At 38.9% G+C, this 21,963-nt stretch overlaps 1 protein-coding gene across 8 annotated transcripts in view; it reads right to left on the bottom strand.

Annotated features, from left to right (window-relative positions):
- Positions 1 to 330: 330 nt before the first annotated feature.
- The window catches only part of KIF2A (kinesin family member 2A), a 54,915-nt gene continuing 33,282 nt past the window's right edge, over positions 331 to 21,963 (bottom strand). For 2 of the 8 annotated variants that reach the window (XM_083576121.1, XM_083576122.1), the window contains exons 9-21: positions 18,941 to 19,103; positions 16,872 to 16,962; positions 16,375 to 16,438; positions 15,372 to 15,463; positions 15,020 to 15,162; positions 13,495 to 13,699; positions 9,239 to 9,349; positions 7,615 to 7,682; positions 6,169 to 6,282; positions 5,441 to 5,591; positions 3,822 to 3,923; positions 3,100 to 3,235; positions 331 to 2,050 (exon numbers count right to left, since the gene is read on the bottom strand). In XM_083576121.1, the coding sequence (XP_083432247.1) occupies positions 1,965 to 2,050; positions 3,100 to 3,235; positions 3,822 to 3,923; positions 5,441 to 5,591; positions 6,169 to 6,282; positions 7,615 to 7,682; positions 9,239 to 9,349; positions 13,495 to 13,699; positions 15,020 to 15,162; positions 15,372 to 15,463; positions 16,375 to 16,438; positions 16,872 to 16,962; positions 18,941 to 19,103 (1,526 nt within the window). In that variant the 3' untranslated portion in view covers positions 331 to 1,964. Of the gene's footprint in view, positions 2,051 to 3,099; positions 3,236 to 3,546; positions 3,705 to 3,821; positions 3,924 to 5,440; positions 5,592 to 6,168; positions 6,283 to 7,614; positions 7,683 to 9,238; positions 9,350 to 13,494; positions 13,700 to 15,019; positions 15,163 to 15,371; positions 15,464 to 16,374; positions 16,439 to 16,871; positions 16,963 to 18,940; positions 19,104 to 21,963 lie in introns of those variants that run through there. The other 6 variants (XM_083576123.1, XM_083576125.1, XR_014539631.1 and 3 more) reach the window with 5 other exon arrangements.

The following is a 21,963-nucleotide window of genomic DNA, read 5'->3' as shown; positions in this document are numbered from 1 at the left end:
AAGGAGAGATGGGATAGAGGTAAGAGAAAAGCTTGTGCCTCTTCTAATTATGGTGTTATCTGAAGGCAGCTGGGGAATTGCATCTCTTTGGGGGGACACATACTTTCCCACATAGACATGCATTTCCTAGCTTGCATCTTTACAATACGCTGTAAGAGGTAGTGTGTCACTAGTGATATAGCTTGATGTAAGGCAAAGCTGAACAGAATCACAATTTCCTGATGCAAGGATCTTCCATGAATCTTTTCTAAAATATCCTAACAGTAGGATGCAGCTACAAAAGAAGACATTTTACAAAAAGTTGTATAGAAGTAAAATTCTCATCTCTAATTTATATTTCAGTTAAATTTATTAAACACATTGTGTAAAATCTACATTGCTGTTTCAGTTTTCATGTTTACAGACAGGCGCTTTGTCACCATGATATGGCAAGGGGCTACCTTTCTATGGGGATTATGTTGAATACTGAGAAACTCTGGCTCATTTAAGCTCTCTTCTCATTGCTTTCCCTTTATTTCCCTCAGCCACAGCACAGATGGGCTTATGTTCCAGAAACAAACTATGAAACAGTTCCAAGGAATGTCTGTTGTTGATATGAGCACCTGGAATCTATCTTGGGAATAGGGAGAACTCCTAGAGAGGTCTACAATTCATCTGACAAAAAAAAAAAATACATATAAAGGGTAATTTTTTTATATCAATTTGCAAAAATAATTGAAGTGCCACCATCTTAAAAAGTGCTGGACACACAGTGCCATTTGTGAAGTTTTCAGGCATCATTGTGGAATTTCTTCAGCATCAGTAAAGTTTTGTGGAGTTTATTGTGCAAATCCTCAAATGGTACAAATTCACCTCACTTTTCAGCTGATGGCACTGTACAAATGGAAAATATGCATTAGCTACTTTCTTTTAAAGCAACAGTACTAACTACCTGCGGACTACAGTTAATGCACATGTAAACTCCCATGCATCAGAAGCCAATTTTAGTAGTACGTGACAGGGTTACTTTGGTATCCTAGTCATTGGATACCTTTCCTACCCATATGCAGAGATTCGATTGCACCTTATTCTGACATCACACTAGCACACATACCGTATATCTGTATTATCCTAAGATACAACTCTCCTTCATAATCAATTACCTTTTATTATACATCCACTAATTTATAGATTTGTTCTTTACAAAGAAAATGTTAGAGACTCTTCATGGTAACTGAAATAAATCATGATTCCAGATTTTTACAGGGGGAAATGGAATGGCTTGCCGTCAATCCACACCAACATGTTTTTAATTCCAGGTCAATGATATGGCACATACCGTGAAATGAAGAACTAGTCACGAAAAATGAAAACCCAAACACACATTAAAATGTTCACACAATAAAAGTAATTTACATTGACAAATAAGGAATGTCATTTATTAAGGCTGTGCTTTAGAGAGGACGTATAGGGTCAAGTCGCCTTGGTCAAGGCACAAATGGGAAGAGGTGAGCACAGCTGTCTAGAAGAGGAGGTATATACAATCACGGATGAGGTGGGCATGCATGCAAATACAAAACTGCACAGCTGTTCTTTGCAACAAAACTTGACATAAGTGAAACAAAATACTGTGAATTTTCTTTTTACAAGTCCACCATTTTACTTCATTATTTTTAAAAAATTGGCAAATATTTCCAAAACAAAATTCACAATTTTGAGTAAGTTAAAACATTTGAAACAAAAAGTGCTTCCCATCTCCAAAACCTGCCTGGTTGTGCTATCTGGTCTAGAAGCATTTTGCAGACATCTTAGGAGTGTTCCACACAACTGAAATGTCAGCCAGGGGAAGAAGAAACGGTGCATTTCCACAGACACTTCAAAAGTTTTCGCTCTTTCAAGTAGTTGACTTCTTAGAGCTTCATTTCCAACCAACGGTGTGGTACAGCAATGAAGGCTCAGGCATCCTTTAGCAGCAGAAGATTGCCTCAAAGGGCACGTGGTCTCTTCGGATTGATCTGTTTACTGGCGTGCTCCTCCTCCTGTAGCGCTGTGCGGAAGGATTTCACTTTATCTTAAAACAAAAAAGGAAAGTCCGTTGTCAGCTGAATAATTTTAGCACGGTTCCTGTACCCAGCCCTTGAGGCATAAAGTAGTGTCTTTTATTATTGGAAATTTTGTCGACGTAGAAAGGCAACATATAAAATTACGTGTAAGTAAACACTACATGCAATTTCAATAATGTACTGTATAAATAAAAACACAGATTAGAACACACAGAGGTGTAATCGTGCAACACACAGTACCAATTCCACTTTGGATCAAGTGGAAACCGAGCTTCCCATTCTGACAACTTTGTTTTAAGACAGATACAATCAAAGCAGGACAACTGCACCAAATGGAAAAGAGCTTGGTATGCTCTTTCAGCAGTTCTTCCAATGTCTGGATCAAGATTTAAAGTCTGAAGAACATGTGTTCATGAGGACCAGTAATGAAATTAGAAGCAGCAATAGATGCAAATTGAAATTTGCTCACTACGAGATTTAAGAAACCAGATGTTTCTTTAAAAAGCAAGTCAAAAGAAAGGCTGCAATGGACCACAGCAGATAGAAATAGATGATGCATTGCTATTCTTTAATTCTGCAGCTGTAATCAAAACGAGATCACATGCTACACTACTATACAGTGGTACCTCTGGTTATGTACTTAATTCGTTCTGGAGGTACGTTCTTAACCTGAAACTGTACTTAACCTGAAGCACCACTTTAGCTAATGGGGCTGCCATGCCACTGCCGTGCCGCTGGAAGCAAATTTCTTAACCCGAGGTACTATTTCTGGGTTAACAGAGTCTGTAACCTGAAGCGTATGTAACCTGAAGTGTATTTAACCCAAGGTACCACTGTACTTTACATATTGAAATGCTTAGAAATTTTAGCTCCTCAGATTTGCTTTATAAACCACTATATGGCTATCAATATCAGTTGATTTTCTCCCCCTACTAAAACTGGCTTGTGAAAAATATATAAATCTTGAAACCCATTAAATGCTAACACAAGCCACTTGTCACTTTCAACAAATTATTCAATATCTAAGAAGTATATCTAAGCAGGTATAAACACCTACCCCGAAGCTCAGTCAAAATGTAAATTTTTTGTTCTAGGATTGCTTCAAGTTGTGTAGCATATGAATCCACATCATAGTCTACTTCTTCTGTCATTTCCAAGAGAGCTTTTTCATCTTCTAGCCACCTAATAGATTCCTAATAAAAACCAAAGATAGAACATACAACAATCAATTTGCAGGCAACAAATTGTGGAGTGCAATGCTGAACTTGCCAAAATTAACGAACAATTTTGATATGTTCAACAAACATTCCTATGATGGAACCTTTTTATAAATATCAAATACAAACAGTTTCCTGTTTCAATGATTTCCAAGAAGCTTCAGTGTGGTTCAGATAAGGACTAGGAAACAGGGATGAAGCAGTTTACACAACTATCAAGCTGCAAAGACACTGTGGAAAAAATAAGCATTAGGAAAACTGCACAAAAACCGCAAGTTGTTTGTAGCTCTTTTCAAAACATTTTTATTGCCCCAACTGGGAAGTTTGACCAACATAAAAAATACTACTTAAGCACTTCTAAGGGCTTGAACATGCCCAGTGCCAATTCCAATGCCCAATCATTAACTGTTTCTGAAAATCTCTTCAGTGTCAATGGAACCTTGCCCTATGGGATGAGAGAAGTTGTAGCTTCAGAAAAACAAGCCCAAAGGCCCCATGGTTGCACAGTGCTCAACAGTTCTTCGGATCCCAGCCTCTGTATTAATCAGCGCTCCATGTTTACCTGGAAGACAGCTCTGTGGTCTTCTACAACTTGCTCTTCCATTTCCACCATCTGTGATACAGCTTCATGGAAAGTAAACAACTGTGGCGATACTTCTTCCTCCTTTTAAAAACAATGAAGCTCAATATAATTCTACTTTTCAAAAAACAGCAGCATGTTGAAGAACAAATGACTGAAATTGGTGACCCTCATATCTAGTAACTAGCCATAATAATGCAAATTAGAAAGACCAAGCTCAGAGTCAAAGCTCAGAGTTTTTTATGGGCAGCACCGATTACCAAAGCTGAAGGCAACTATCTAGGGATGACCATGCCTATTTTACCCTACTTGTAAAGTTCCCAGAATCATCACTGCCTGGAGATAAAACACTGATCCATGACTCAGCAAGACAAATGCTTATGTTCTCTTGAACAAGGCTAATTCATAAGTTTATTACAATGTACGGAGTGCAATCCAGTTTTGGGATACACTTCAATTGAGAAAAACAAAAAAAAATGAGCAATTGCAAGAATACACAAGGAAACAAAACGAGAAAAAAGAAGGTAACGAAACATGGTAACCTGAATCAATACAGAGCAAGAGATTGGTTTGTATAGGCAAGGAATCGCCAGGAGAGCCTAACAAAAATAAAATCTTTAGGGAATCCCACACAACAGCAAGAACTGAAGGTTGCCCCAAATGCCATTTGTTTGCTGACTAAAATGCCAAGTTCAGTGATTGTATATTGTTATTCCAAAGGGCCACTAAAATATTCTTCCATACAGAAGCAACAGCATTATCTGCTCATGAAATATAAACGGTGAGAAAGAAGCTCCAAAGAGCTGTCTAGCAAATTATTTGTATGGGCTGGAGGACACCACCTTGTTGAAGCTAGGCAGGTTTGGACAGTGCCTGGATGAGTGACCGCCACTTTGAGTTCCATGACAGAATTAAGGTGGGATCTACAGTGAGGGGGGAAAGTATTTGATCCCTTTCTAAATTTTCCCGTTTGCCCTCTGACGAAGAAATGACCAGTCCATAATTTTAATGGTAGGTTCATTGTAGCTGTGAGAGACACAACAGGAACACCCCCAGAAAGCAGCCCAAGACAGGGAGCCCCATCTCACTAAGGATATATTGGTTTCTCATTTCAAATATAGAAACATGGAAGTATATAGTCAGAAGGTTGTGATCACCTTGCTTAGGAGGGCAAAGCATGAGAAGTTGGGTTTTTTTAAGTTTAGAAGGTAATGTCTGAGGATAACATGATAGTGGTTTATTAAAGTTGAGCGTATGAAAAAAATTGAGAGTATAAATGGTTGTTTCATACTTGTTTATATTCATTTTATTGCTATGCATATAAGCTATCCTGAATGCTCTTAAGAGTCATGTTTGGCTGGTTATATCTGCCCCCTCCAAAACCTGAAACAAAATCTAGAAAGACATTTCTGTCAACACACTATAATGCAGGAGAATAATGTATGCAACATATGATTAGTTTCAGTTTTTATTTAGTAGAGAAAGAGTCTAGACTATCCTTACAACACACCAAGCAACTTTATATACATATACTAATTGACTAAATGTTTGCATTGCATTTCTACTGCAATAAGAGCCACTGAGGTTTGCCAGATACTCACATTTTGTTCACAAAGTAGTTTGAGATCATCTCTCTGAGGTGAACTTCCAACACCCCACTGTGCCTCCAAGTCATCAATCTGATTTGGAGCATGATGAACGATTGGACGGATATCACCAGCACCAGTGGGATCAACTGTCAGTTCCTTTACTCTACAGTTGCAAAGAAGGTATTCATTTTAAAATGAGTACCATTCATTTAGTACAGAAAAAAAGCCCCTTCATCAATTCACAGGCAATTCACATAAATAATGGTGATGTCAACATCATGAATGAATGTATCCTTAATAGGAGTGTACCCTTAATATGAGGAGTCAAACACAATATACTTGATTACAATATTAAACATTGTGCTCATGTTTGAATCATTTATTATTTTATACTATAATTATTTCACATGCATTTAAAAGTGAATCAGTGTTCCACTTCAATTATTCAGATGTAGAATTGCTAGTACTACAAAAGTTGACATCACCACTATCTTACACATGAGGGGAAATAACAAGCTTGGGCATGAAATGTTTGAAAAGAAGAAAAGATGAATAATAATTGGGAAAATGAGTTGCAGGCCATGCAGTGTCACCACCTGTCAAACAAAATGGAAACAAAAAGGCGGTGATGACTCAAGACAGGGAAAGTAGGTGAAGGTTTGTCTGTAAAATTACACAGCTGAAGAGGGGGGAAAAACACTAAAAGAAAATAGAGAGTCCATGTAAAGAATGAAGTAGACCTGGTGATCGAAGGAGAAAAGTCGTCATACTCATAGGAAGGAGAGAGATCAGAGCGACTGCCACTACCCTGTGAGAAGGGAATGTCCGAAGGACTAATTCCAAATTCCTTTACTCTGCAGCAGCAAGATACAGCAGCAAATTAAAAGAAAGTGTTCTTGTAAGGACAATGAAATCACAACCTCTAATATTTAATCAGTCAGTTATGCAACACGCTTGCTAGGGCACAAATAAACCTTGGCAAATCCTCCAAGAGAAAATAGTCATTACTACAAGATGGGAAACTGAAGTCAAAGGATGTTGGCTTAAGCAAGGTCATCCTTCAACAGCTGAGTGGAATGGAGCTGGGTGGAATGCAAGGAGATTGTTCCAGGTTCAACATCCCCAGTAATGCACCATACGGGTTGCCACGAAACTAAGCTTACTTTGTACAACTTCAGGAACAAAAACAAATCAGCTTTAGCAGACTATTTTGACCCAGGTCTTAGTATTATTCTAATCATACACTTTACGAACTATGTGGTCATGCAGCTCATTCATAGAAGTCTCCCACTATTAATATAAATGCTCAGAATGTGGTATATTAAAAACAAAGACTTGTATACTACTTACTAGCTAAATTGTGTAATACATAAGCAAATTCCATGAACATTTATAAGACATGTCAAAGAAACCAGTATTTCTATATAAGCCCAGTGTCTTGGTGAACATCACAACATGTCTACCCTGTCACAAAAGAACTGACATTTGCAGTTATTTCATCCAAGGACTGATCCAGAGGTAAACTGCTCTTCTTTTGGAAGAAGTGATTTTAAAAAAACACAAAAAACAACCCAGCATTTAAGGGTCAGATATTCACTGCTGCCTTAGAGAAAGACATGCTAAACATATATCAATAGCATTATTATAAATAATTATTACTGCCTTTTAAATTATTATTTATTTGAGCAATTTATATAATGCTTGGTTATAAATGTCTGTAAGCTGTGTACAAGAAATGCAACACAATGAAAATAATAATTGGTTTAAACTAACATCAGAATTCAGTTAAAATGCCAGCCTAACTAAAAAATAGGTTTTTATTTTAGTCTGCTTGTTGCTATATTTATAGGACACCTACAGATATTTGCTCACTAATGCACTCTACACTATAATTGTCATAACTTCAAGACCTATACTCCTGTTTCCAGACTGAAAGGATAGATTAATCAAACTGAGATGATGCTCAGCTGTAATCTGGAAATTTGAGGTGAGAGAACCTGTTTTCAACTCCACTTCAGACCTTCTGCATAAGGTTAGGCCAGCCATCTTCAACCGTGAACCGTACTGGTATAAATGTAGTTCCTCATAGCAATTCAGAAAGTATGAGGAAGCTGAAACCTGAAAAAAGACTTCTAGGTTTCGAACGCTGCTAGGGAATGCAAATATATAAATATAAATTCTCATACCTGTTCGCATATCTTAGTGTGTTTAGAGTATTTTCACAAGATGCCATCCCTGGAGAAATAGTAGCAATCTGGGAGGAAAGGATATAAAAAGTTATTTTTCAAGGACAACAACAGTCAAGAGCATATGCACAAATCTGCATTACTACTTAAAAGAAGGAAATATTTATCAAATTTATGCACACTGAAAATATTAAGTATTGTGTTCAAGTAAGCACTTGATACCCAAGTGATGCATATTATGTGTTTAACGTATATTCAGTTTTAAATGAATCCACATTTTAGAGCACCTATCCGTACAATATGGTATCTTTCTAATACATTATATTTCCAATCTCTCCTTCACCACCCAGTCTAATTAGGGAAAAGTACTGCTTTCCAGCAGATATTGATATATGCAATAAACATAAATACTTGTCTCCACTTTGATTATTATTTCTTGACTTACTTCTTCACCTCTTACCATTTGGTGACCCTTGAGAAAGAAGATAGCATTAATTCTAAATCAGAATAATCAAAATGGTGAAGGTAAGATAGCATGGGCAGCCATCTTTATTTTGTTTTAAACAAACAGGGCCTAGTTATTCAAGTTGCCATAACAATATTATCAAAAACAGGAACAAAATAAATACAGTCACAAACTTTTACAATTTAAATAAAATGTATAGTTGAGTTTCAACACGGCAGTCAGTACCATACACAAAATCGTAAACTAACTTTGGATATAGAATATTGAAAAATTAAAGTTCAGGTGTCCAAGTTAGTGTCTTCCATATGAATTTCACATGACACTTGGTAGTCTCACTGCTGTAAAACATAAGGGGCAACCACAGTCTTTTTAACCCCACTGTCTCAGTCACAAATATATATGCAAAATTGGGCTGGATTGAACAGTATTACTCTATGTACAAGTAACCAGGAGAGTAATTTGCACAAGGCATATTTGGAAATAGGATATGCAGGGCAGAATAACCTCCACAAGTACCTTTTCCACAAATAAAATGACATTGACTAATAGGTTATTCCAACAGAACCTACCAAAAACAACATATGGAATCTGTTGGAATCTTAAGGACTATAAACACTTCCCATAGAAGAAACTTAATTCTGATTAGTAGCTTTTGGAATCATATTATGAAATTTGAGCATATCAAGAAGCCATCTTCAAATTGCCCTAAAGGGAAAGATCACACTGGTTATAAACATCTCTTATGGTATTTTAAAATCCAAGTCTTAAGACCAGTGCTTTTTTATGGGGGTACGTAGGGGTGCGCATACCCTTAAACATTTTGTGAATCTTTCTACTTTTGTCCATTTACTGTCTTTATTTTTCCCAATTTGAACTATAAAATGGTGATTCTTTTGAGTCAAAATGGGAGCACCCCTAAACATTTTTAAAGAAAAAAAGCACTGCTTAAGACCAAGGAAATAATCAGGAGAGAACCAATGGGTCTGGTTGTGAAGCAGTACTGACTTCCAGCTAAGGATTGCTATCTAAAGATCAGAGTGCCACCTGAGAATACAGGGTTTTCCATCCCTTTTGTATGTGGCCTATGGTGTATTTAAGTTGATCTACTACTAATAGATTGTTGTTGTTTTCTACAGCAATGCAACACACTCAACTTACCATACAGGTACGAGAGTTTTCTCCTATGAATGAATCTCTTAGGACCTGAGTAAGTTTACTCGCTCTGAATGGAGTATGAGGCTTATTTCGGCCTAAGGCTCTGATGCACTCCTGTAAGAGTAAACATGTTTATGTTTTCTTGCTCCACAGGACACATGCAAAAATATTAATACAAGTGCAATCAACAAAACCAGATAAATAAACATGTTGCTCTTGTTTAAGCCAGTCTTAAAATATTACATCAGTTTTCAGTATTTCTAATTAAGAAAAATGCAAATAAACCTCAACCCCACTGTAGCACTGTAATTAGGCATTGCTAGAGTTTGTGTTTTAAGTCCGAGCACAATATTAACTCTAGACTCTCATGGGCAAATTGAGCTATAGGCAAGTTCTTTTAATTGCTACTGTTCTTCACTACTTATGGAGCCTTGCAGCACTAGACAAGTTACTTGTATCAGAGATTAAGGAAGAAAGCACTTAAAACGACAGTGTTTGTTATTGTAGGTGCTGTTCAGCATTCTGTAAAAAAAACATCTTTAGCTTAGAAAGCTTAGAAAGAAAGATTTAAAAAAATCCTCCAGGCTAATAGTTTCTTTGTGTATAAAATGTAAACCAAGGGAAATGGGTGTCCACTGTGTCTCACAAGGGTTTTCTGTGCTAGTTAGGTTCTTACCAACACTGCTCTAATTCTGTGGGGTTTAAACAGGGGAGAAGGCTCTTGCTCTTGGATCCTGTTTGTGGGAAACCATAAGCATCTGGTTGGCCACCGTGGGAACAGAATGCTGGACTAAAAGCACTACTAGTCTGATCCAGCAGACAGTGCTTATGTTAATAGAGCAACAAACCATGAAATGAAAAACTAATTCATTTTATCCTCACCTAATAATTTTTATTTTTTGCTATTTCACTCTAAAGTAAAATACTTTTAAAGGAAAATGTATGAACATTTTCTAAAGTTAAATAAAAATAAAATTACTCGAACACCAGACTAGTTTTGTGTCATGGTTCTCAAAACTTTTTACAAAGGGCTATTTCAGGCATAGGCAAACGCGGCCCTCCAGATGTTTTGGGACCACAATTCCCATCATCCCTGACCACTGGTCCTGTTAGCTAGGGATGATGGGAGTTGTAGTTCCAAAACATCTGAAGGCCTGAGTTTGTCTATGCCTGGGCTATTTCAATGGAATCATTGCCTTGGTCAGGATAGGCCTTCAATCCTGCTCAATGACCTGGAAATAATGGCCCTTTAATCCCAAAAAACCCTATTCAAAAGGCAGCCCTGGACGACTTCATACCCACCCAAGCCTATCTAACCAACTTAAAAGGTTCTGCCTTCCCCCTCTCATATCTTTCTGCTCCAGCTAGTGACTGAGGGCTCCCCAGTTCCACAGCTGTGTTTCACAAGGAACCTCACATAAAATAGGCATGGAATTATACAGCCAATCATGGAGGCTATAATGAGATGGAGGGTAACAGCCAGGGGACCCAGACAGTATCAGCACCTCAATGGACTCACTCTCCTCAATGCTTGGTCAATAAGGCAGGCAGGCTGCAGTAAGAGACTAAAGATCATTTAGGACACAATAAACTTGGCACCAGTCCAACACACCAACAATGCATCTGGTACGATATAAACTGACAAGCAGTGATTCTCCCGGATTTCAGGCAGGAAGTATTTCCCAAACCTACCTGGATATGCCAGGGACTGAACCTGAAACCTTCTGGTCACAAAGGAGATGCTCTATCATGGAGCTACAGCCATTTACACTACAGTGGTACCTCTACTTACAGGCGCAATACATTCCGGGGTTCTGTTTGCACCCCGAAAAGTCCATAAGTAGGGTGCCGCTTCTGCGCATGAATGTGATGCAATAGAGAGCTCCTGTGCATGCACGAAATGCGCAGAATGCTTCTGCATGTATCCACTTCCGGGTTTGCCGCGTTTGCAACCCGAAAATTCGCAACATGAACCTAACGCAACTAGAGGTGTGACTGTACATTCCATTTTGGATTAAATATCAAATCCCAGAAGAGGACATGGTTTATGAAACAGCAATACAATATGACTTTTAAATAATTCTTCTTTCTTCACTGGTAAGTATTTGACTATGCAACCCTTATTTGGTTACAGTAAACAGATTCTGAAATATTTCAACAATAGGAAACTCATCGCAGACAACTTCTAATGGGGCAAAGCCCACATTTCAAAAGCATTGAAATGTTTTGACAAATGAACTGGAGGATTTTCAACTCCTTCAGTTTTCTCATGATACAAAGACTGTCAGAAAATGAAGATTAAGTAGTTCGGTTAGAAATATTCCATTTATTCCTGACAACAGTAATTTGGAACATCTGTAGCTGCTTGCTTATTCTTGCTCCCCTATATAATTAATGACATTTAGAAGATGACAAACAAAGCAGAGCAACAGCAAAACAGTTCACAGCAGTTAAGTAAAAATAAACACGAAATCTGGATACTTTCCATGCACTGAATTTGCAATGCACATAAATACAAATATGTACATTACAGATATTTAATGTGGAATTAAAACTTTCAGCATGCTACACAAACTGCAGAAGTGCATACTGGCAAAATAGCTACATTACAGATAAAAAGGAAATGTGTGAGACTAAATTTCAAGAGCTTTAAAATTTGGCCTTTCTTGGAGGAAGCTGTTGTATTTTGGAGGAATACTGGTTGTATTTTGTTAGCACAAATCAGTGTAAGCTCTTTTTTATTACTTGGTTAGTCAAATTAGGCATGTCTGAGGGCAGCTGTATTATCAAGTAACTATTTCTAGAGGACTAACTGTGTTAGCTTGTTGCAATAAAAACAAAAACTTGTGATGACTGACAAATGTGGCATAGTATTTCGTGAACCAGAGTATTCCCTGCAAAGGGCAGTCTGGTCTACAAAAGCTTACATTGCAACAAATTTGTTAGTCTTTAAAGTGTCACAAGGGTCTTCACTGTATTGTTAAATATTAGTTATGCAGTATGTATTGGTGTGTTCTGTAATCATACCAAATATGCACAATAAACCAAAACAGAGGTGAAGTCCACACTGTTTGTCTGTCTTTCTCCCTTGCACACTTGTGTTAATTACACAACCATAAACTTAGAACCACATTTTTATGCATATATTACTCCCTAGGAAATATACAGCAGAGCTGCACCTATTTGCTCTACCTGCCTCTTTCCATGCTACAGTGATGGCTCATCCTACATTCTGACATTTCCCTAGGGTTGATATATATCTAGTAAGACCAATACAGGGTTTTCTTTGAGAGAGAAAGCAACATCTGGTTTACGCACACAGAAAATCTACATACATTGACAAAAAAGGTGAGTTTGTATAACACTGAAATGGCAGGATAATTTTTTTCCAGAAATAAATACTTGCAGACTAAAGGGAGGGAAAGAGATGTACTATGTATGGGAGCATTCTCATACCACTTCCACACACACACACACACACACACACACGGACATGTGTATACACATGTAGAGTCAACTATCCAAAGAGACCATAGTCTTTTGCCAGAAACAATGGACAGACAGCATCAAAAGCCCCATGCCAAAATCCTACAGCTAGCACCCAAGCGCAGCCCTTCCAAAACCTGATACCCTCCAAATGTTGTGAACTACAACCTCCATCATTCCTAACCACAGCCCATGCTGGCTGGAGCTAATGGAAAGCGTAGTCCAACAACATTTGAGTGGTACCAAGCTTTATGTTCAGACCCTGGCCTATATCAGCTTAACAGTTCTGGCTTCCTACTATTGCTGAGCAAGCCCTCCGCATTGTGGTCCGACACCACAGTTTCAGTCTGTGCCTCACCACCAGCTGCTAGAGGACTTGACTCCTACCTATTGCAATTCTTGAACAGTCCAAGATTCTTATCATAAATCACAAACCATGTATGAGTATAGGCAGAGGTCTACAAAGCTACCTAACCTTATGAACATTTTCAGCATCCGTATATTTCAGTAGCTTGAATGTGGGAGGGCCAGGAGTAAATCACTAAGCTAGGAAGCAAACTAGGTGTTTGGCTTTGGGTAAATCAGTCTCCTGCAGCTTAACCTAGCTCACAAATCAAACACAAAGTACTGCTCAGAGCTCTTTGAATGTACAAATATAACAACACACATATTAAACATGGAAGGCAAATATCACCTTCAGAAGTTTCTGCATTTGCTGCAATATGGAAAACTGGAGGGTCTTTGGTACAAATACAAGAGGCATTTTTTTTTACCTTAAGTGCTAAAAGGCTCTTGTTAATTTCAGCACCTTCCAGTCGTGTTTGCCTATCGGCACTGGAAGTGTCAGCTCCTCTTTCGTTTCCAGCCAAGTCAATCAATGAAAATTTACCATGCAGCTTCCCTTTCCTCCTGAGGATGATCTGAAACACTGCATGGCTTCGAGATGAGTGTGCATTTGCAGATGTCTGACCAGATGTTCTGTAGCAAAGGGAGGAGAGAGACGCAATTGAATTACACGTCACCACAAGGCTTGTCATGCTTACACTATCTGTTGATAGTTTAAAGCACACTTTAGGTTCTATTCTAATACAAAACAAACAAGGGGCTCATTTGCAGTACACATATGCCAATTACTCTCTATCTTCAACTATGGCATGAACTGAGGTAGAAGAGCATCTGTATTTTCCTCTTATACCACTCATTGAACCATGTTTGTTTCAATTCACTTAATAATATTTTTACATTTTAGAAGCAAGTATTAGTTATTTTTATTTTACAGTAAACAAAAATGAAGCATCAAGCTAAAAGAAAGAATAAAAACAGTCATAAAAATAAAATTACAAAATAATAAAATAATAATCATAATAATCACAGAAATTTTGAAAAAGGAGTAGCATAAAATAAATTCCATAGTGGAATACAGGGTTCATACTAATACCAAACATATTAAATCATCATGATTATTGCCAAATACTTATATTTAGTGGAAATGTGCCAACCATGAGATTGTTTGGTCATGTTAAGTCACAAACAGCCCCCAAGCTGAAGCAAAGTCAGAGAAGTCCAAATCACTCATGGTGGCACATATTTTATGAGTCACTTTTTTCAAAAAAAGGCAATGAACACTACTTTTTAAAACCATAGATGTAGAATAACAAGATGTGCCCTTCCATCCTTGAGCGATCACTAGACAAGCGGCAACCAACACATATAGAAAAAGGTGTTGAGTAAGGTTAATATTGGTGTCATCAAAAATAGGTAAGAGACGTAACTTAGCATCCAAGGACCCCTGTTTGGCAACAATAATACCAATCTCTGTTACAACCTCCTTCCAGAACATGTGTACTTAGTTACATTCCCACTACATGCATCAATATGTTTCTTGAACCTTACAACCACATCAGCACAAAGGGAAATTGGACCTTACAATATGAGCTAGTCAGACCAGGGTTAAAAATCAGCATTGGAACACACAGACTGAAGGGGCAAGTGTAGTTATAGCTATGCAAGTGCTAGTTATAACTTCTTTTAAGCCTGAACTTGAATGTTACAGTCTTAGTTGGAAACCCAGATGTAATAAATGTAACAATATGTCAATAAATTAGCAAAACATTAAGACAGTAAGCTGACAACACAAATCAACACTGCTCCTAAAACACACACACACACACACACACACACACACACACACACAAATGTTCTATTTCTCTCAGTAGGTATTACAGAACAGGAGTTTTCTTCTGGCAAGTAAACTCCCAGGTTGTTTTTTTAAAAAATAAAATAAAATAAAAATCCTACCTGCAACTGTTGCCTATTTCAATAAGCTTGAGTACATCTTCAACACATTTAACTTCTCGTTCCTGTAATCCCACCACCTGGACTTGCTGTTTACCATCTTCTAAAACTCTCAATTTCGTCTTCCTGTTCAATAAGTCAAAAACCTTATGCAGGGAGCAGGGGAAAGAGAGGGAGAAGAGATGTTATTTTATTTAGGGGTCTTTAGAACATTACTTTAGTCCTGTCTGACAAAACAGCCATGCAAAACAAAGAGATCTAAATACAGAGACGAAAACTCAGAACTCCCGACAAAATAAGCTTTGCTAGATAAGACTTTTATTCTAAAATAGATATATGTGTATGTATCACATACCTTTCCACTATAAATTTCAAAAAATGTTGCATATACTTGAAGTTCTAGTTTCTTATAGTTTGGTTTCTTCAACATTAAAAAGACATCTCTAGCTGTGAATAGATGAAAAAGATATCGACTAAGTGACAGAAAAAATGTTAAATGTACAGCTGTTCGAATCACAGAACTGTAGAGTTGGAAGGGGCCTTGATGGTCATCTATTCAACCCCCTATAATGCAAGAATTTCAACTAAAGCATCCATGACAAATGTTCACATAGTAGCATGGATTGTTCCATGTGGCTAGTCATAAAAAGGAGCATTTGTATAGCGTTTTCACGTGTTTAACATGCATCACATACACTAGCTTTCTGTAATGCAAGCAAGAACCCTGTACAATAGGCCATAAATTTACAGATAAAATTCACAGCATTTGTTTTGGAGAGAAGCTAATAAAATGCAAAGAGATTCACAGGATGGAAGCTAGAATGTTAGACTATAAGCTTTCCAAGAAAGTACGGTACATGAAAGGAGGCTTCCCCACCACCCCTCTCCCATAATAACCCTCTGTTACTATAGTAACTCCAGAAAAGCTACTTCTGATGGTTAGAGGAGCCTCCAGAACAAAGTGGGATGGGGTGCAAGAGGAACTGTCAAAATAGAACAGAAGCACCTTGCGTGAGGGATACTGCTCTTGCAAGATGTTTTGGACCCATTTTCAGTGACTTCCTTTTACCCAACATCCCTTCACACCCCAATCCACAGGCTGCCCTGGCCCCCAGAAACAACTTTTTGGGACTACAGAAAGCTGCAATGGGGTGAAGAAGCAGGCAAGTCCCCTGCTGACAGTTTCCTTCTGCCTGCAGTTTCGCGCAGGTCCAACTTCCAACTTAACCATGCATTTAGTGAATAGTATTACATCTCTCAATCTCAGATGTTAAGTGGTACCCAAATACCATAAAGTGTATAGCTATACATACAGGATACAGACTCTTTTGTATCAAGCTCAAAGACAAAGGACATACCTGCTAGTGCATAAATTCCTTTTGAACAGTCTTGGTTCTTTCCCGAAAAATCACCACCCATTGTCTAAAGACAAATATAATACAATAAAATAAACAGCATGAAAACAGCAACTATCAAACATCACATACTCATTATCAAGGGTCGTGCATGAATAACTACTTTCATTGAGAAGACCCACTGCTTTGTGTAAAAACAACTGGATTTGCTCCCTTAAGACACAGATTACTTTAGCATTTTGTAGTGACGGGAACAGTGGACACTCTAAGAATGTATATGTGTGTGTTTCTAACTCTAATGAAGTTTGTCGGCAAGCAGCCTTTAAAGTTCCATAAAGTAGGTTCATAAGTGGGACCTGGGACAAAATTTTACAGTGTATGACCAGTCCCTAAGAGGCGTTTGCCCTTAAGAGAGTCAATTATGTTGTTAACACATTCAAAGTTATCAGGTTATAATAAAAGCACTTCAATAGCAGGTATCGCTCACCAGAAATACTTACATGGGTCTTTCCACTGCCTGTTTGTCCATAAGCAAAACATGTAGCCATTCCTCTTTCAAATATTGTTTCTACTAGTGGTCTTGCAGTAAACCTTTAGCACAGAAATAAAAGAAACATAGCTATTATATTATTTTTAAAATATGTATACCACCCTTCATCCTTAGATCTCAGGGAGGTTCAGAGCATAAAATACATGATAAAAACACAAAATACATAATAGAAACAAGAACAAAAGCTAACTAGTCAAAGCAGTTTCTGTGCCAAAACCAGGCCTAAACCCGTGACTGAAATGGATCTCCAAGAGTGCCTAGTATAATACCTTTTTAAAACTTTACGTAAGAAATAAAGCTTGTATAACCCCATCCAAGCAAAAACATCAAAAGCCATCTTTGAAAATGTCTGTTGCAGTTTAGACAAAAAAACAAGTAGTAGAGTACTTTGACACAAATTACTTTCAACTTTGGATTCAGCAGCAGTCAGATCTTATTTTCTGCCTTCTAAATAATGCTTTCAGAAGTCCAAAGGAAGTCTTTAGGTCATCCTCCATTCCCATAACTTCTTTTCTGCAGGCTTCTTTCTCACACTTCCAACAGCAGAGATGGGTAGGCCAAAGCAAAAAACTCGCCTTTCCCCCCTTTGCTGCCCGCCCCAGTCACCACTACTACAGAAACTGCAAAGAAGCTGCTTGCATTTTACAGGTTTTCTTTGGCAGAATTAAACCCCCACTTATCAGCCAGCGAACAGACAGATAAATCTTGTTGTGTTGACTGCAGACACCTGTCCCCTCCTGGCAACAGACACTCACAGCTAATGAGGTATTGAATCCTGCCTTCAATCAGCTGACGTCCCAAGTGAAGATAACTGATATGGCCTTGTGGGCCAAATCAGACCTCCCCCAAAGACTGGCTTATAGGCTAAAGCATGGGTAGGCAAACTAAGGCCCAAGGGCCAGATCCAGCCCAATCACCTTCTAAATCCGGCCCGCGAACAGTCTGGGAATCAGCATGCTTTTACATGAGTAGAATGTGTCCTTTTATTTAAAATGCATCTCTGGGTTATTTGTGGGGCCTGCCTGATATTTTTACATGAGTAGAATGTGTCCTGTTATTTAAAATGCATCTCTGGGTTATTTGTGGGGCATAGGAATTCATTCATCCCTCCCCCCCCACAAGGTCTGAGGGACAGTGGACCGGCCCCCTGCTGAAAAAGTTTGTTGCCCCTGAGCTAAAGGTTCCCCACCCCCATTCTAGAGAAACAAGCACTCCCTATTGACCTAAAATGATGCACACACAGTCCTTTTGCTCAGCAGTGCTGACCTGGAGCTTCTGAACATTTCTGTATTCTCTGTACTAATTGCAGGAGTGGAACTGTGGATCCTCCTGGTCCTAGAAGGAGACTCATATTCAAACTGTACCACGAAGAGCAGAGATGGGCAGCCATTTCTGCCAAGAGCTGCATTGACTTGTGGGTAATCTGTCAGGGGCTGCATACCAAGCAGCAGGCAGGATGGCAGTCATAAGTAGGCGGAACTAACCCTTTCTTCTTTCTTTCTGCCACCTACTCCCTCCCATTCACACATTTTTTCAGGCCTTTCCCTCCTTTCAAACTAGCTTAAGAGAAGTAGCATTAAAGGAGCATATTTCCAGACTTATTCTTGCCTCTCTGACTTTGGAAAAATACTAGCAGCTTCTCAAGAAACCCCTAGCAGAGTCTGTTTTTTCTTCTGCCCAGATCTTTCAAGTCTGACCTGCCTCTCAGGTTCCAAATGAGGTCTTAACCCCTTTGTGTAATTATCTTCTGCCTCCAAAAGCAGGGGGGACCGAAGCACAATAGAAGCGGAAAGCCCAGTACAGTGACACAAAAACACTCACAATGGATAAAGCTATTACAGTTTAAATATAACTGTGGCTAGGAAAATATGTCCTTTTGGGAGGACGAAGTGGAAAAAGAGACAAACACATAGGAATTGCAACAGTAACAACACACAGGAATCCAAGTTAAACAGAACATCAGCTTACTGACAGGAGAAAACAGCAACAAACTTCAAAATGGGGACAAGGAACACATACCTGTACACCATTTCATTAGGAGCGCTGTCATCAAAGGCATAGTCAAAGCGGAAAGTTTGGTTTTCTAAGTACCGTGTTAAATCTACCTTTTGTTTGGGTTCATGTACCATCACAACATCTTTGCTAGGGATTGTTATTACATCAAGATCTTTCATTACAGTTTCTAAAAAAGCAATTAAATGTGAATTAATTTTTTTGGATACACAAACTTCACAATTAATTGAGACATTAGTCATACATCCAAAATAGTTAAATCTTTTCAAAGCAATTTATGTGAATCTGGTAATACTATAATGTGCATCTTTGGAAGAAAAAAAATACATATGTACATGTATTTCCAGGCTGTTCAGTTTAAACTAGAATCACCTTCAGTCTATTTGTTTTTTTAATCTGCATGCATAAATAGCTTGTTGCAAGAACAGTACATAAAGAAATCATTACCCATCTTCAAGGGAACAGGAGATAGCCAACTTGATTTCATCAGTTTGTGCATTCATTAATATTAGCTATTGTTAATTGTATGAAATGCCTGAGTCAGCAACAACATACACAAAGCCCAATGTTCCAAGAGACATGCAAACAAAAGGTGCTTTGTATGTACAGTCAAATGCATTAATGTGTCCTATTTCTGTGAGGGGGAAAAACCCCTCAGGACAGAAATCAGAATATATTGAGGTTTCTCATACAAAGAGCTCTACATTGAAGTGTTTTGATTCTGACCTTTCACCTAACCACCCAGTTACTGGAAAGCAACCAAAGTTTAGCTTTGAGAGAAGTGTTGTAACCATGTGGCAGGAAAATAAAATGGAAATTTCTGCCCTATATTTGCAAGTGAGAAACAGAAAAATATTACTCGAAAGAAAAAACTGAATAGATTGTTCTTAGGGCACACTATATTACAGACCTGTCTATACTTCAAGGTCCATTAGACCCCAATTTTGTTCTTTTTAAAAAAATATTATCTGAACACACAAATTCACAACTTTTAAACATCTTAAGTAGCATGCCAAAACTCAACAGAGACACACATCTCCCTATAGTTTAATTTAGCTAATATTGGTTATACAAACAGGATAAACAGACTGTGATCTGTCTCCTAGGAAGATTACAATGAATCTCATTACATTATAAATGAAAACATTAAGGGTATTCTTAGTCAGTCAGACCTTCAGAATAAAGTTGGAACTTCAGGTTTTACAACACTGAGTGAATTATATTTTTAAGTTTGGAGAGTTAAAGACTCTCACATTTCATGTTTCACTTTAAAAACTAGAATGCCCAGGTGAAAATTCTGGAAAAGTTGATTAAATAAACTTTTATTATAGCACCAAACCTCCTCAATATATTGTCTTGTAATACTTCACCCAATCAAACCTGGTGAGGACAGAGAAAATGAAATCTTATCAAATCCTATATGGGGACCAGCTGCAAATCTGAAGGCCCTAGCTTTTGACACCTGAGGTGTATGTTTTTTTGACCCACCTTGTTTTTATACTTGTGGGTTGTTTTAATTTTTTTGTAATGTTGTATCCTTCCCTGGGACCTTACAGTGAAGGGCAATAAGAGTGTGTGTGTGTGTGTGTGTGTGTGTGTGTGTAAATGGCTACGACTAATTAGATTTCAGTTGATTAATACATCAACTGGTTGAATACAGCCTACATTCCTAATAAAATCTACATTACAATCCGGTGACTGAAAGACAGTAGGCTCCAACAGTTCTGTAATATAGTCAATGTGTAACATCCTATATAACCACAGGATGGTTACACTCATTCTGAACTGAAGGGCAGAGAAGTAGGGCAACTTCCACATCAATGGACTGCCCAGCACATCAAAGGGAAGCTGTCACAGACCCTCTGTCTTCAGATATGAGTCAGAGAGCTGAGGAGAAAAGCAGGCTACTTCCCTTCCCCCATCTGAGGAATACAAAGGAGAAAAGGGTAGAGAAAGAGCCAAAGTAGGAATGGAAACTACCAAGATGGCCTTGACAACTGCCGTATAGATATGGAGGAATCCCCATCACCACCCTCTGAAAGCATCAGCAGCACTTTATTACTCCCACCCAGCTTTTTCCCAGGTAAGGAGCAGACACGGTTGGTCGTGAACTCAACTGAGGCCATACAGAAATCTATGGGAGGTGTGAGATCATCCTGATTACACATAGTGAGACCAGGATAATTCCAAAGTTATCTTAGTACAGTGGTGCCCCGCAAGACGAACGCCTCGCAAGACGAAAAACCCGCTAGACGAAAGGGTTTTCCGTTTTTCGATGCGCTTCGCAAGACGAATTTCCCTATGGGCTTCCTTCGCAAGACGAAAGCCCATAGCGAAATCTCCAGGACAGCGGGGAAGCGCAGCGCGTCTTCCCCACTGTTCTCGGACCTCCTCCGAAGGCTGGCGGTGGGGCGGAGAGACCTCCTCCCGCCACCAGTCTTTGGAAGGCTGCTCCGAAGGCTGGCGGTGGGGCGGAGAGACCTCCTCCCGCCGCCAGCCTTCGGATGGCTGTCCTGAAGACTTGCGGTGGGAGGAGGGTTTTCCTTCCCACCGCCAACATTCAGAATGCTGTTCTGAATGTTGGCGGTGGGGAGGAAAAACCCTCCTCCCACCGCAAGCCCCGGGAACAGAGGAGAAGCGCTGCGCGCCTTCCCCTCTGTTCCCGGACCTGTCCTGAAGGCTTGCGGTGGGGAGAAAAGCCCTTCTCCGCACCGCCAGCCTGGTAAGCGGTCTCCATAGGAACGCATTAATTGATTTTCAATGCATTCCTATGGGAAACCATGCTTCGCAAGACGAAAAACTCGCAAGAAGAAAAAACTTGCGGAACGAATTAATTTCGTCTTGCGAGGCACCACTGTACTAGAAGGGGAAATTGGCCTGTTGTCATCCGTCTACCACCTGGATTCGGTTCCCGACAGAATAAGCTGAGCTCCAGAATGTTTCCTGTTCAGCCCTGCCTTCCTAGCCTTGGAAGCGTTCAGCAACCTGTGCAAGTGCTCTCCCCCATCTCCTATCTCTTATGAGCTTAT

This window comes from Podarcis filfolensis (genome assembly GCF_964270895.1).
Source record: "Podarcis filfolensis genome assembly, chromosome: 11".
In the NCBI taxonomy this organism is placed as follows: domain Eukaryota; kingdom Metazoa; phylum Chordata; class Lepidosauria; order Squamata; family Lacertidae; genus Podarcis; species Podarcis filfolensis.
The sequence above is the reverse complement of the archived record's forward strand: the minus strand, read 5'-3'. Positions and strand labels throughout refer to the sequence as shown.